Genomic DNA, 16,021 nt, shown 5'->3' with positions numbered 1-16,021 from the left:
GAACCATTGAAAATACTTTCTGAGCATGCGCATTACGTTTGTTTGATAATGTTTTGGATTATAAAAGCTATCATTTAGAAGAGTGTGCAGAATGTGCGTTTCTTTCTCTAAATTAGCTGTGATAATTAAAAATTTTGCTGTTTATGGTGTTAGACATGGAAGATTTTGATGTATTCCATTATGTGAACCAATGTCCCATCTTTCATGACAGTTAAAATTAACCCCTTAAAATTAATATTGGAGTAATGCTTATTTCACATAATCTTTTTTTCAGGGTTTCTTTATTTTTGAGCAGAAATTTTAATTGGGAATAACTATATTTAATCCTGATTCAACAGATTTCAGCAAAATTCGTTTCTAAATATTTTAAGTTGAATTTATCTCTACTTATTGGCGTCATATTTAAAAGTAAATTTTTAAGTTTTGCAAAATTTTTCCCCTCTCTTAATAGATCTCGAGTAAAAAAATTGTACCATGCTGTAGTCACATTTTTACAATTGCGTAATTATTTACAAGCCTTTTAAAAGGTATTTAGAAATGTTGAATCAGCACTAAAATAGCTCGACAACTGGTAGATCAGGTGCGATTACGGTAATGTTGGAATATAGAATAATGGCGTCTCAAAGTTCATTACTAATTTCCAGAAATATATATCTTGTTGATAAAAAAATGTTCAGTATCAAAATTGAATTCTATAATATCCTCTAATTATAAGCAAAAATATTTATTTTCTCTGATGCTTAAAACTGAAAATAACAACCAAAAAGTTGCAGATAGGTAATCTCTTAGTGTTCATTTAAATACAAAAAGAGGAAAAAAGTAACAGAATTAATGGTAATTCTCCAGAATGAGCGAAATATTTTAATTGTAACTGTAATTTGAAATTAGAACCAGGAAAATTAATTTTGAATTAATGAATTGCTAGCTTTTAAAAATGATGTAAAGGTATATATTCTCCATCTGTTATTTTCTGAACAAAATGTGAGCTGTACTCTACTTTGTAACTATTTGAGGAAAATTCTAATTGTTTTAAAGAAAAATTGAAAATTAAGCTTATAGGATAATTGTAGTGATTTTTTTGCTCATGGTCTTGTGTATATAAGGGCTGCTTTGCAGGATGAATTTATGCAAGTTCAAACATTTCTCTAATCTGTAACTAGTTAGTGGTTATTTTTTTCAATCATCTGCTTCACTGTACTTATACCAACAAAGGTAAGTGACTTTTTTAGCAAAAAAAAAAAAAAAAAAGCCACAAAATATTATATTTATTTTATGCATGATATGGGACTATTGATCGCCGCCCTGTATGAAGAATAAGCGCAATCTCTCATTTTTTTTTTTCTGTATTATACGAATTTACGTTGTACGAGAGTGCGTCATACAAGAGTCTACTGTATATACATCGAAGCAGACATAAAATGGTAAATATAAGCCTTCAAATCGTTAGCTGTACTAACTGTATAATTATTTATTACTCAGATCTTATCACTCAAATATATATATATATATATATATATATATATATATATATATATATATATATATATATATATATATATATATATATATATATAAAGGTTAAGAATGCAAGAAAAACTCAACAAAATAAAAGAGGAATGTTACGAATAAATAATTCACCAATCCTTGTTCAGATAGAAAAGAGCAGTGAAAGTGTGAAACATTTTAAATTCTTCTTCGACAACACTTGCCTGACAAAGCCGTCATTCGTATGTAAAAGCCCACAAGATTGTTAACATTTCTGGATTAACTATGTGTGCTAGATCTTTGATGCGTTAAGAACAAGGGACCAAATGATGTTGAAATTGCCAATCACTGCAACCATTTTTCAACCTCATGTTACTAAGTGCAAAGGAAAAATTAATCATTCAATTAAAATTTCTTTAAAACAACTTTCTTCTTGAAGTTAAAAAATCTAATTAGGAAATAATTATATTCCGCAAACATTAAATGCTCTAAAAATATTCATAATAGTTTTGCTTGATCTGTTTTTCAACCAAAAGATTTTTTTTTTTCATTTTTAATGACATCTTTTAGTATCTGTGAACGCTGATTACTTTAAATTTTTTAATAGGGAACGGTTAGTTGAATTTGCAGTAACTTTAAAGATGAACGAAATATAGGCTCAAATTGTACTATTAATCATCATGTTTTAGAGTTTGATAATAATATAACGCGGTATTGAATACATTTTTGCACAATTGATTATTTGGTTTCGCTGTGAAACATTGAAGCATCATTAAAATTATTAGATGTAAAAAGTCATTCTAAAAGCTATATAATATTACAAATTTTATAATCAGCATTGAGTAATGATGCTTAAGAGAATAATTTGTCAACTAATTAATCGATTTTCTTAATTTCTATTAATTTACTGACTGTTGGGAATAAAAATAATAGATTGGGAATATAATAATAGATCGAGACTACAATGAATTGCTGTTTAGATCGCATAGTGTTTATTCAATTACTGTATTTCCATACACATATATATAAAACCATATTAAATTGAATTAGTTTAAATTGAAGCTTTTTAACTTCTAGCTAAATACTACAAGTACATTTGACTATGCTAGCTTTTCGTGATGTCATATCAACTCTCATTCAGCCTGTTATTAACTTAACAACTTTAATTTATGCAAGATCTAGATCAGCTTCGTACATTGAATCTTTTCACAGAATACCATTCGAAATTCATGAAAAGAAGTTTTACTTTTTAATATTTTATCGTTACCTGAAGAAAACAACTAAATTTCATTATTTGCAAATTCTCCGTTATTTTTATTGTTTGCAATAGAATGGTCAAAAGAAATGAAAATTTTCAACGCAATGAATAATATATTAAAATAATTTTAAAAGTCATTCTAAATAATCCAAGCATACATTAATTATTATTTGTCTGTGAGGATTAATTGTGTTGAATAAAATATAGAGGAATATATTATTATTATAGGTATAGAGGAATTTGTTGTTTAAAAATATATGCAGCAAAAATAACCAAAATCAATAAATTTAACCGAAGATGGTCAAAAACAATTTCATCAGAAACTCATTATCAAAGAATAATATTGTTTTTAAAATAGGTAGTTGATAATGAAAGAAATTCAACATGCCTTTAATCAGCCGTTGAAAATCTTACTAATAATAATTTAAAGCGACAATTAAAATTCAGGTATAGAGGAATTTGTTGTTTAATAATATATGCACCCAAAATAAAATACTAAGAAGTATATTCTTTTATGAGAAGATATGGATCAGTTATTCTGTCTTATATAATAATATGGCTTGTTTCTATCTTACGATTTGAATATTCCCCTTTGTTTCGTATTTTTATAAATATCTAAAGAGTCTTTTTATATAAACTTTATTTTATGATATCAGTATATATTTTGGCCTATCATTAACATTATTTGTATTTATAAGTTTGCATAGAAATTAATTTTAAGGTACTGGTATTTTACACACTTTGACCTCTTCAATCCAAATGATTTGAAAGTCTTTGGATTTAATTTTTTCAATGTAATGTTTCATGTTTAGAATGTTAAATAATATGTTTAAAATGTTAAATAGTCTTATTTTCCGAAATTTGAAAAATAATATAAAGCACAACAACAGAAATATATCGTTGAATCGTTCACGTCTATAAAAATAGCAGCTATTAATTTTTTTTATATAATTAACTTTAAACTGTATAAAAATATGATTAAGAATAAATTTCAGATATGAGTATCAGTAAGTATTTGAGAATATAAAGTAATTACTAATACTCCTAAAAAAGTTTACATTTTGGTTCGCATTCATTTACTGATTGTCTCGAGAAGCAATTCTCCATTACTACAACATATGGTAGATAACTAACTCCCTAGACCCCTTTTTCGCACCACAAATTGAAGTATATTCGACATCGATCTAATACTTATAATCCTTTCAGATTTCTAAGTGCAATTAGCATTACGGTTTGAAGTGCTCATACTCAATTGCGTGATATTCTATTCCTAGTATTTATTCCCAGCCTGATCACCTATAATATGTTATTCTTTATTTTTGTATCTCTTTTAGCATTTGTTAGCAACCTAACCCTTAGTTGTTTAGTTGATCTTCGTGAGTTTCTAGTTGTCTTTGATGTGGCTTCCTTTCAGCATCTTTGCGATTCTTCCTCTGTTCTTTCGTTTCGAATATTTTGGTTTGCATTTTTTTCGCAGCTGAAGTGTTAATACACGAAGCATATTTCTTTAAGGCATTTTTTTTCCCCATCTAAGTATATTTCTTTCTTAATAAAGGAAGCTCATTTTCATTTTTCCTTATTTGTGTAGGTGCAAGGGGAGATATAGAAGAGAACCATAACACAATGGCATTTGCTTGTTTCATCTGATTATCAGTATTAGCTTAAAAACTTTGCGAACGAACGAAACGCTGTCAAAACACTTTATGCCGCAAAAGTTAATAAATAGAATACGGAAGCATAATACGTCGCCTCGTGCGTCAACAATCATTATGAAAATAAAATTTCATCTGGCGCGACATGAATAATAAAGGAGAATGAACTTTCGCAGATGTTAGCAGAACAAAGGTGCTTCAGAAAATTTAAAATCGTTAAAAGTCAGAGAAATTTGTAGAAACTTCAAATTTTGTTTATTGAAAAGGGAATATTTTGGACTTCTCAATGATAACAAATGTATAGCTCTTGGATGAGGATATATTCCAAAAAATTGCAAAAATATTGAAAGGAAAAAAAACCCGAATTTGCCATTTAATTTTGAGTAAATAAAAAACTAATTATATATATAATATATACGTGTGTGTGTGTTTGTGGGTGTAATGATATCCCTGAATTTAATTAAAATCCCAATTAATATATTTTTTTTCTTAAATCGGCCCATATTAACACTCTAAATTCTATTAATTCTAAAATTGTTCTCTTATTTCCTAATCCAAATCCCATTCCTAATCCTTATTCAAATAATTTATTTAATTGTTTCCAACTCGCTCTCTAAAAAATTGCCGACTCCGTTGTTTCTCCCGCCATGTGAGAAGGGATAAAAATCCTTAACAGTTACACATTTTATTCAAAGATACGTAAAATTCGCATGCGAAAGAAATTCTTGTTGAAATCTCATAGCAAATTCCCTGAAGTCAAAAATTTCTGCCTCGTTTGCTCTTGTGTCGCGATGTAAATAGTCTTCAATTTATCATCGCTTCTACCTTGTACAAATTATGCCTCCCGTGGTGAAATGAATCGAAAGAAAATTTCTGAAAGTTCCTTCTTTTCGGACAGGAATCTGCAAAATTATGTTTATATATATTATATGTAGAAGATGGAGAAACCTGCTGGATTTAAGAATTTAGGTTGAAATATTAGGGGTTAAATATTTATAAAAATAAATGCCATTTTATGAGTGGAAGGATAATGTAAGTGATCTGTCATTTTGTAAGAATTTGATTTTTCTGTTAATAAATGCCGATTAAGTAACGCGAAATAAAATTGTTGAAAGGAATCCATTTCTCATATTTGTTAAAATGGCAAGCATCGACTTTCAGCTTCAGCGACAGTGTATGTTGTTTGGAAGAAAACCCTCGAATGGATTTGGCTGATATGGAGAGTGAATGTATAAAACCGTACTCAAATATGCCAAAAGATGAGCTCGGTAATATCGGATAAAATAGAGCTGAAAAGGATTCTTAAAAAAAATTCAAAACATTTTTATTAAAAAATTTATATTAAATATTATGTTAAAATGGAAGCTGATAAAAAAAAATATTTATTTGAATAACTTTAACAGAGCAATCCAGCAGAAAATTTTCAAAGAAATATGAACACTAATGATCATAAAGACAATTAAGAGCAGTTTTGATCGTTAAAAAAAATATTAGCATCAAGCATATTTGAAAAGTTTTATTCTTCTTATATAGAATCATTTTATTAGTTCACCAAAATGACGCAAAATCTGTCGAGACTAGAAGCGTGACCGTTAGCAGAAAAGACTGCACGATGAACAAGAAAGAGCAAAAATCCCAGCGCAACTTTTAAAATATACCCTCGAAATATAGCTCCACCCACAAAAGAATCCGAAAGAAGGAAAAAGTTAATAACTAAAAAGCTTTCCAATTCTTCTTTCCCTCACCAATTATCTCGCATGGCATACAATAGCTGAAGTCTATATAGGATGCCGAGCTTAATTACACAAACCAGAAAACCTGCAATTTTACCCACTCAGGTAGAAATTAATGCAGTCTTTAGCGACGAGCGCCTAATAATGATTCCTCTGCCTACACCCACAAGAACTCTACCCTAATCATTGAGGCAGGTAATTTGTAGACATGCTTGGCGTAGAGATGGATTGCAGAGTGCGGTTTTTTGCGTGGGTGATGCCACCTACCACAGGTACAATGCACAAGCTGGAAGAAAAATAGATTATTTAAATGTCAGTATGTGTATGTTTGTGTGCTTTATGCAGAAGCTGAAGAAGGAAGGACTAGCACGATAAGAAAGGGAGTTCTCAGGGAAAAAAAAAAAAAAGATTACCACTGCAAATTTTGACTTGTTTGAGTAAGAACTGGGTATTTTGCTGTTAAGGTGGGAGGACACCCATGCCAAGAACCAGCCGAAATAAAAGCCTGCATGGATAAAAAATATTCTAAACCATAACGACTCTGACCAGCCTCCTAACCATAATTTGTTACATCTTTGTAAATATCTATCTTTATTAGAGATTTTTAAAAGATTATAAAATTTATGAACTGATAAGCCAAACTTAGTGTTCTAGAAATATTTTCTCAGAAGCAAAGTGGTTTAAGAAAAAAAAAAAAAATGTTATCAAGAATTTTCATCTGTTTAAATAGTTTTTGAAATTTGGGGGATGATGACAGGACACACCTGACAAGCACTGGTAGATAGGGTTAAAAATAATTTCTAGTGTAGTGACCATATATCATAGATTAATAGTTTCGACTCTTTTTCCCGAATTGTCTTATTTTTATTACTTATCGTATCGAAAATGGACTATTTTAATTAAATATTTTTTTAAAGTTAGCTTCTAAATTCTCTTCGCCAAATTTTATTATTTATAAAATATGATCATTATAATTGTCAGGTTGGTTCATTCCAGTAAGCACGAAACACCTTAAAAGGAAAATAATAAAAAATATAAGTATCTCTATCTTCTTTATTTTATGAAATTTTTTCAATATTTCACTATTTAACTTTTTATTAAAAAAATTCTGCCTTTATTTTATTTATTTTGTGGAGTTTGTATAATACTTTCTTCAAGTCAACGTACCGGGCTGCACATCTGGCGTCTACAGTATCCCATATCGAAGTTCAGAAACTGGCCACTTTCATTTTAAGTATTAATATGGTATAGATGCATAATATTTTTTTCTCCTCCTTTAATTATAGCCCTAAAAACATGGAATAAACGATAAAATGTTTGGTCTTCTTGTGCGCTCCATAAGGCAGATGCCTAGGGCATCGGTAAACCCCTTTGTTTCTGACCGCTATTCTACTGATTCTAAGCCATGGCGATTCTTATCCATTCAGTTGCATCCCATAACTTTCGTTGGTTTTTTTCTAAATATTTATCTTTTGGAGTAAATTTTGAAAAGTGTGGGTTTCAAGATTATGCTGATAAATCAAAGGCAGAGAAATTTTTCAAAGAAAAGAAACAGGAAATAGCATTCGCAAGAAAGAGAAAAAAAATAGACATCGCTTTTCTACTGCCACCTGTGCTTTATCAGTAGAGGCAAATGCATCTCAAAAAACTCGCACCGCCCCCTAGAAACCAGTCTCACTGCCCAGTCTTGGATTTTAAAGCAATAGTTCCTTTATTTAGAAGAAAGGAAAATTTTTCTTCCGCCCAAAAGAAGTACAAACAAAAGCAAACAAACAAACAAAACAAAAACAAACAAAAAAAAAAGGACCAGAGACCCTGATCTAGATTATATAGTATTCTCGACTGTTAAATAAAATTATTTTCTCTATTCTTTCCACTAGTTAAAATTCAGTATCAAAACAGCATAAATATAACTAGTTTTTTAGTATCAATATTTGCTGCAGTGGGCTGACACAGTGCAGAAAAAATACAGAAACATTTATCGTCTGAAGAGAATTATTTTTCAGAAGTAAATAGTTATAAATAAAAGAGCTGAATTTTCTTCTGTGCTTTGGGAACGTTGCTTTATTTAAATTATTTTTTATAACTGTATAACATAAATAAGTGTTAATGTGCTTACACTGTTTTTGAATAAACGTTTAAAGGGAGAAAAAAATTATAACAAACATAAGAGAGATGAAATGCTAAATATTAATGAGAAATAACACTGCGAATGGCTGATCTTCCAGGTTATTGGAAGCGAGGGAATCAGTAAATACTACCTGTTACACAACTTCATTGCGAATTTTACCTAATAATAATAACTTCAATTTTAAAATGAGATTTTGCACATTACAACAAGTTTTAATACTAATAACAAGTGGCGTGTTTAAGGTGGGGCAGCTGGAGGGAAAAAATTAGCTGAATTAAAAAAAAAAGTATTTTTTTACTCTTAAACTTCAGAACTTAAAAAAAAAATCTTGAAAAGAAAAATGAATACTTTTTTTTTTTTTATTTCATTTAATATTTCTATATATTCAGTTATTTCGATTTATTTTCAAATACTGCAGTTTTATATATATATATGATTGAAGAGGGGTAGATAGAGTAAGAAACTATTAATTGGATATTTTGGTACTTTTTGAAGCTGGAATGAATTCATTTCATTATAAATTCGATTCAGAACAATGTAAAAAGAAAGCTTGACCCACCCCATAAAATTAGCATTGCGCTTGAAAACAAATTCCTACTTCAGTTAAGTTCTATTTAACAAACTGGTTCAGAGAATTTCTTTCAGGAAATAATCATTAATTAACTGTTTATTATTTATCATTAAATAATTAGATAAACAATTCTTCTATAGTTACAAAATCTCATTAAATTCAATAGAATAGATATATATTTTATAAAAATTCAAAATATGTTACATTTACGATTATTAAAGAGCTGAATGTTTAGTTTTACTTATTTATTTTTTAGACGCATTAAATTAATTTTCACTTAATTTCAAAAAAAAAATATTTTTAATTTTTAAAAAAAAATATGTTAATTTTAGTTAATTTCTTAAAAAGTAAAGATTTTAATCAGTATTTAAAAAAATTTTTTTTCAATAATTAGGGCATCGGTAATTATGACATTTTCTTAAGTATAATTCGATGAAAAAAAGTTTCCGAATTTTTGAATTACATTTTCGTTAAAAACAACTAATCTCAGAGGCTCTTTTGAAAGCTTGTCCTAGTCAAATTCTCACTGCAGTATTAAAATAAAACGAATTTTAAATCAATCAGTTTTCACATTATTTTGCCAAGTTACGATTGTAAATTGATAAAAAAAAAATAATGTTAATTGTTTTGAAAAATATATTCTTGAATTGGATTTCTACATTTTTAAAATTCCATATATAAACATTTTAAAAATTAAAATCAGAGTTATCATTTATGCTTTATTAAAAAGATTATCTCCATTTTAATTATTTTTAGTTTCTTTATTTAAATTTTAATTTCTGGAATCAAATTCCAATGATTCTATTTGTAAACTCTTGATTTCTTAAAGAATGAATCATTTGTTGGAATGAATCATTAAATTTATATCTGGTGTTTATAAATTATTAGCTTCCTTTGAGACCAATTGGTTCGCCGAGATTTGTGGTTACTAAAAGTTTCGATTGTTTTCTCAGTAAAATAATTTTAAACTTCAAAATTTGGTATATATATAAGTTACATTATTTCAAAAGCTTTCACCATTCTGTTCATTGTGCTTTGCATTTCTTTAATTTTCTATCTACTAGATCTTCATACAACCAATTATATTATAGGAAAAACACCACTATTTTAAAATGGAGGCACTTTAAAAATTGTGCACCATTGCGTGTTTCTGAACTTAAACATTAATTAAAAGTACATCAAATTATCAAACATCTTAATAAAAACATGTCCTTAAACCTATTCAACATGGAAGAATAGTCGAATCTTCATATTTTGACTACAATAATGGAAAAACAGCCAGGCTGACGTATTAGTAGCAGTAATGCGAAAGGTTTGAATTTCACTTCAACAATGAAATATATTGTTTAAAAATACTATTAAGATATTTAAAAAATAATTTATAATAGTAAGAAACATTTATAATAGTAAGTTGAATTTCACTTAAACGATGAAATATATTGTTTGAAAATACTATTAAGATATTTAAAAAAATAATTTATAATAGTAAGAAACATTACATGGCAAAAAATTTGGTGTCATTGTAAAGACAGTTTTTTGAATTTTAAGATGCTGCTACTTTTTTTTTCTACTGCAATATTTTTGGAAATTATAGTTTAATTCACTTCACTTTTTAATAAATTAAAATTCTAATTAAAATTTTAAAATATCGCTTCGAGGTGCACATTCCCATGCTCCAAAGTATATATGTGCCAAGTTTGGTAGCTCTAAGTCTAACGATCAAGCCTGTACAGCTCCGACGCAAACTTTCATCTTATTATTAGTAGAGATATAATTAATTTAATTCATCTTATTATTAGTAGAGATATAATTAATTTAATTCATCTTATTATTAGTAGAGATATAATTAATTTAATTATATCGAATAAATAAATAACGGAAATTATCTGCTATAGATTTTTTTAAGTCTCAAAATAAGTAGAATTGCCAATTGTATGAAATGTATAGTTAGAGGTTTTATAGTTTTAGAGGTTATGAAATTCTACTTTTACTACTGAAACTACTTTTTATTGCCTAAGAGTAAAAACGATTTAATGAAACAAGAAAATTAGCCTGACATAAATTTCATTTTTACCATATTTTTTTAACATTTTATTAAAATTGAACAACTAAATATATCATTGAAAAAAAAATTTTTTTTTTTTTGAGTTTTAGGTTGCTATCATTTTTTTATTATTTATTTTTAGGTAATATAGTTGGTGATTAATTTTGTTTGGGATAATATTTCAGAATTCATCACTAAGACTATCGAAATTTCGGTTCATGTTTGATTAAATAAAACTAATTCGTTTCTGGAAGAATTGCTTTAAAGTACACATTTTCATCCACCAAAGTATATTTGTATCAAGTTTGGTCACATTAATTTTAACAATTTGGTTTGATGTGTCAATGGACAGACAGATTAGAAACAAATTTCTCTATTAGTATTACTATATATAAAGGCATTATACATTTTCTAAAAGGCATCATAATGATGTATCATAGAATATTTTAAAATTTTTTTTAATCATTTCGAAAGTTTATGTATATATAATATAGAATTTTGCTATCTTTGCTTAGGAAATGTTTGATATAATATTGGTTTAAACCAATGAAGAAAGATTGAAATAAGAAATTCATATCTATTCGAGTAAAAGTTTTGAATAATTAGAAAAATATAAAATTTGTATGCATTCTATTGATCTCTTCAGGACCGAAATAAACGCTGATATTCTTACAGAATTTCTCTCCAAAATAATCTCGTATAATGTAAATTTCGATTTGTTTGTCATTGCGCTTTAAAATAGGATTTTAAATGCTTTTACGCATGTTTGCTACATTTTCCCTTTATAGCTTCTGCATATATTACTTAAATTTAATTAATAGCTTAATTAAACTGTTTGAATAATTAAGATGTATTGATCAGCATGTGGGTTATATTAGTTCAAAAATCATTTATATCAATCAATTAATTAATTGTTTAATTATTTAGGCTTAACTTCAACTTCTCGTCCCGGAAAAACAATTTTTTGGGGGTGGATGGATGGGTAAAGAATACGAGGATTGTAGCAATTTTAAAAAATTGGGGTGGGGCGCTGTTTTGGCATTTACTCTGACGGGTATATTATGTAGGTACACCTCTGCTGATAACAGAATGTTTCGTTATCGAAGTCTGGAATTATCAACAAAATCTTTCCAATCCAATGATCCCCTCCTTCTTAGAGCTTAAGATTTTTAATATATAAATACGAAGAATTTATTTAGAATTTTAAAGCGTTACAATAATGTTTTCCATTATTTAAAACGTTACGTAATTTTTTCCATTAGTATATAAATCAAAGGTGAAGGAAGATGAATTTTCTTCACCTATGTGTATCCAGAAGCTAAATAATTCGTGCGAAGTATTTATATCTTAATTATCAATAGCAGATTAATTTAAGTACGATGAGTAATCACATTAGCAAGGACAGAATGATATAATGCGATTTTTGCATTATATTATTTGCATATACTTTTTGCATCTAAATATTTTTTAATAACTTAAAAATTTTTTATTAAGTGTAATCATAGAAGCTGAAAATAATCTCAGGGTTTCTGATTTATTAAACTGATCTCACATTCAAAGCCATAAAGGAAATGACTTAAAGCGCGGCTGAATATACTTTTCAAACTACATATATATTTTACAGTAGAAATAATTTTTTTGGAACATGTTATAATGGCAAAAAATTTATTTCAAACCGTAAACGGTAAAACATTTTTAAAAAAATGAAATATTAATTCATCTCTATTAATAATATAAGGTACACACGTGGATTAAAATTTTTTCTCAAAGTTTAAAATAATCACTTATGCATTTTATCTGAAAAATAATTAAAAAATTTATATCAGTAATCTTCCAAAATTTTATTGGATCAGCTTCCTTGGTATTTTTTTTTCTATTTTCTCAATATCCTGGTGAAAGCATTCACCGTGTTCATCGTTAAGATAGCCATGGTTTTCAGAAAAGGAGTCCGAATGATTCTGAAGGAAATAACTTTTAGAAACAATACAAAATATCCACTACTAATTTTTTATAGACCTTTGACTTTGCATTCTCTAAGAAATTTATTGACATTCAGCGAAAAACTTTCCAAACTTTTTAATGTCCTACATTATCTTAATAAATTTTTATATCTATTTGTCAATATTTTTTGCTTGCAGATATTTAAGAATGTAGATCCAGGCACCGTAACGTTTTGCATGCTTTTATTTAGGACCGCAGCCCCTCATTTAAGAAATCCATGCTTGCAAATCCATGGAAATAAAATGTATATGCTACGATAAGACAAATCAAAACTTAGTTGTCAACAGATTATTAAAAAGGATCGAAAAAAAAAATGAAACATTTTGCTCTTCCATTGTTACGACTGAAGAAGCTCTCGATAAAGAGAGCAAATGCTATAATTAACATATGGTGATTGATGAATGCGTGTGTGATATTACACGCAGTGTATCTATGTAGAAGTTGCTTTTCAAGATCATTAGGAAGTCTCGAATGCCACGATCCGATTCATTTATTAAAATAAGGTACTTGAATGAATATTAAGATACTATACTTCATGATGCATTATGCATTGCGTTCAATTTATCTTCATCGATTTAAAACAATTCAAACTCAAAATATTGTTAGGAGGAAGACGATTTTATTTTCTAACTTTCTATCATTAATCGAGGTCATAAATTCAAATGCTTGGCGGCTGTTTTTGCATAATGAAAATATATAAATTCTCCTCCACTTCCTCAATTGCGAGAGACAAATCTATCTATATTTAATTTTTGTTGTCGTGCAACGAACAATTTAATTAGGAGATTTAAATCGCTGTTAGAGAGTGGAGAGTAATTTTATTCCATTATTAGTTGTGACCTTTTCGTTGATTCAAGAATAGTTTTCGTCAAACTGATTGACTTAAATTTGGTTTAGGGTTTACAGTTTAAATGTTTTTAGAAATCTGAATGACGAATTGAAAGAAACTACTGCAATTTACTGCTTCAAGAACTCCTAAAAGAAAGGAATTAGTTTATCTTAACAATCCATAAAAAGCTGTTTTAAATACATTTTATTTATTAGTTTTTCTTTTGTGAAACGCTAATAAATGAGTGAAATATCATTAGATTAAGATATTTTTGCTCATTTTTCTTTGAGTAATGGAAGTACAACTAAAACATGAAACTCTTATTCTCACTCTCACACTATACTTTTACATTGTGTTCAGTGTAACAGAAACTCTTCCGATAAATGTCACGGGAGATGTAATCTTATCAAGAAAATCAAGTTATTATTTCTTTAATATTTTTTATTGTTGTTGTTCATCTAATACACAGTTAATCAATTCAAAGAAATTTCTGATCGTCTCTCTTATTACTCATAATTACTCTGATCGACCCGCCTCCCGCTAAATAAAGATCTTCAATTTTTTTTTTAAATGCCACTATCATTTAGAAAAAAAATGAGAAATAGAGATTTAATAGTGTTTATTAATTTCATTCTTAATTAAGTAATCTATTTTTATCAATAATTTTGGAGTAAGATGTAGCGATGCTACCCTTTAGTATTGCATACTCAATTCAGAAATTCGATTCTTTTTTTTTTTGTACAAATCGATAATTTTAAGTCCAAAACATCTCTCAAATAAAGAAATTAACAAGAATAACCTGTTCGTAGCAATAAATATTTCTAGGGAGCTAAATGGATTGTTATTCATTTAGTGTTATTCGGTACGCCTATAATGAACTCATATCAAGATGCGTTACAGCAATTAAAAAAATTAAAATGTTTCTTTAAATTAAAATTCAATCAGGATGAAAAAAGTAATTCTACGAGCAGAATTATTTAATTATTTTATTTCCATACCAATGACAATTTGATTAACTAATAAAAGATATCAAAATTTCCTTTTTGATCTGATACGCAAATTCTGCCAAATTATGTAACCCTTTTTTGAAAATTTCCTTCTTTTTAGCAATTTTCTAAAGACAATGATATCTGTTAATAATTACCTTCATGACAAATTTATTTTAATAGAGAGTATTGAGTAAGCACTCTTTTTTTATATAATGTAATCAAAATAATTTATAGGTTTTAAAATCTATAAGTTTCTGCTCAAAGAAAATTCTAGATAGTATGTCAATGGATAAAGAAAAGAAATTCAAAAAGTTAAATTTAAATGAATTCAATCTGCCTGCAAACTTTTATTTTTTACACAATTTAATTGATTTGTTAACCTGCAACTTTCAAAGCACTAATTGTAGCTACCGTTTATCAACACTTTGAAAAGACTATTACAATTTTTTTTAAAAACATTTTATAGCATGCAATTTTTTTTTAATTCGTTCATACTGAACTTTTAAATATCATTAACTGTTGAAAAATATGTTTGGAAAATAATTTAAAAACCTATAAGAAAAGATTTCTTACCTGTTAGATCAAGCCTTGCAACACTGACGCATCTTGCCATCACTTCTGCTATTCCTGCATTAGTCACTAGAGAGCAACCTTTTATCTCCATTGTTTTGAGCTCAGGACATTTTCTAGCAATAGTAAACAATCCTTTGTCTGTCAGTTTACAACAACCACTGAGAGAAATTCTTTCAACTGCTAAACACACCGTCGGTGAGTCTCTGCACAAAAGGCGAAACAAAGTTTTCAGTCCTTTGTCAACATTGATTTTTTCACTACTGAGACATACTGTAGTCCACAGTTGAGGTTCCCATGCTAAAAAATACCATCGTCTACAAACTCGAGCACACACACAGAGTTGGTTGCTGGACAAAAATGAAAAGATCCTCAAGATCAATTCGTCTGGCAAGCGATCAAAAAGTGAGGTTTTGTGTGATTTTTTGCCTTTGAAGGTTGTTATGAGAGGATTAGGAGTTACCAGATGAGAAGAGGAACCATTCAGGCCAGACGACCTGAAAAGAATATAGCAAATTGTATAATTATTCAATGTTACACATGCCAGTATAACATTGTGCTTTCAGTTGGAAATCCCGTGAGCTAGCAGAAACATTCACCTTTCCAAGATTCTTTAAATGTACATAATTTAAAGCTATAATGCATCTTCCTACATTTAATTTTGTAAAAATTACTGGGCCCGTATAGTATGTACATAATCTTTAGGATTTCAGTGACAGAAGACACCAGAAAGGCTTTAATTCAAACAACGATATAAG

At 28.1% G+C, this 16,021-nt stretch overlaps 1 protein-coding gene and 1 long non-coding RNA gene across 2 annotated transcripts in view; one reads left to right on the top strand and one right to left on the bottom strand.

The window, feature by feature from the left end:
- Positions 1-16,021, top strand: part of LOC129958369 (uncharacterized) — a 464,667-nt gene that overhangs the window by 14,282 nt on the left and 434,364 nt on the right. The window lies entirely within an intron of this gene.
- Positions 1-16,021, bottom strand: part of LOC129958366 (F-box/LRR-repeat protein 7-like) — a 78,368-nt gene that overhangs the window by 31,654 nt on the left and 30,693 nt on the right. Inside the window, exon 3 of the mRNA XM_056070800.1 lies at positions 15,267-15,760. Within this exon, the coding sequence (XP_055926775.1) occupies positions 15,267-15,760 (494 nt within the window). The remainder of the gene's footprint in view (positions 1-15,266; positions 15,761-16,021) is intronic.

This window comes from Argiope bruennichi, chromosome X1, assembly GCF_947563725.1.
Source record: "Argiope bruennichi chromosome X1, qqArgBrue1.1, whole genome shotgun sequence".
NCBI lineage: Eukaryota > Metazoa > Arthropoda > Arachnida > Araneae > Araneidae > Argiope > Argiope bruennichi.
The sequence above is the reverse complement of the archived record's forward strand: the minus strand, read 5'-3'. Positions and strand labels throughout refer to the sequence as shown.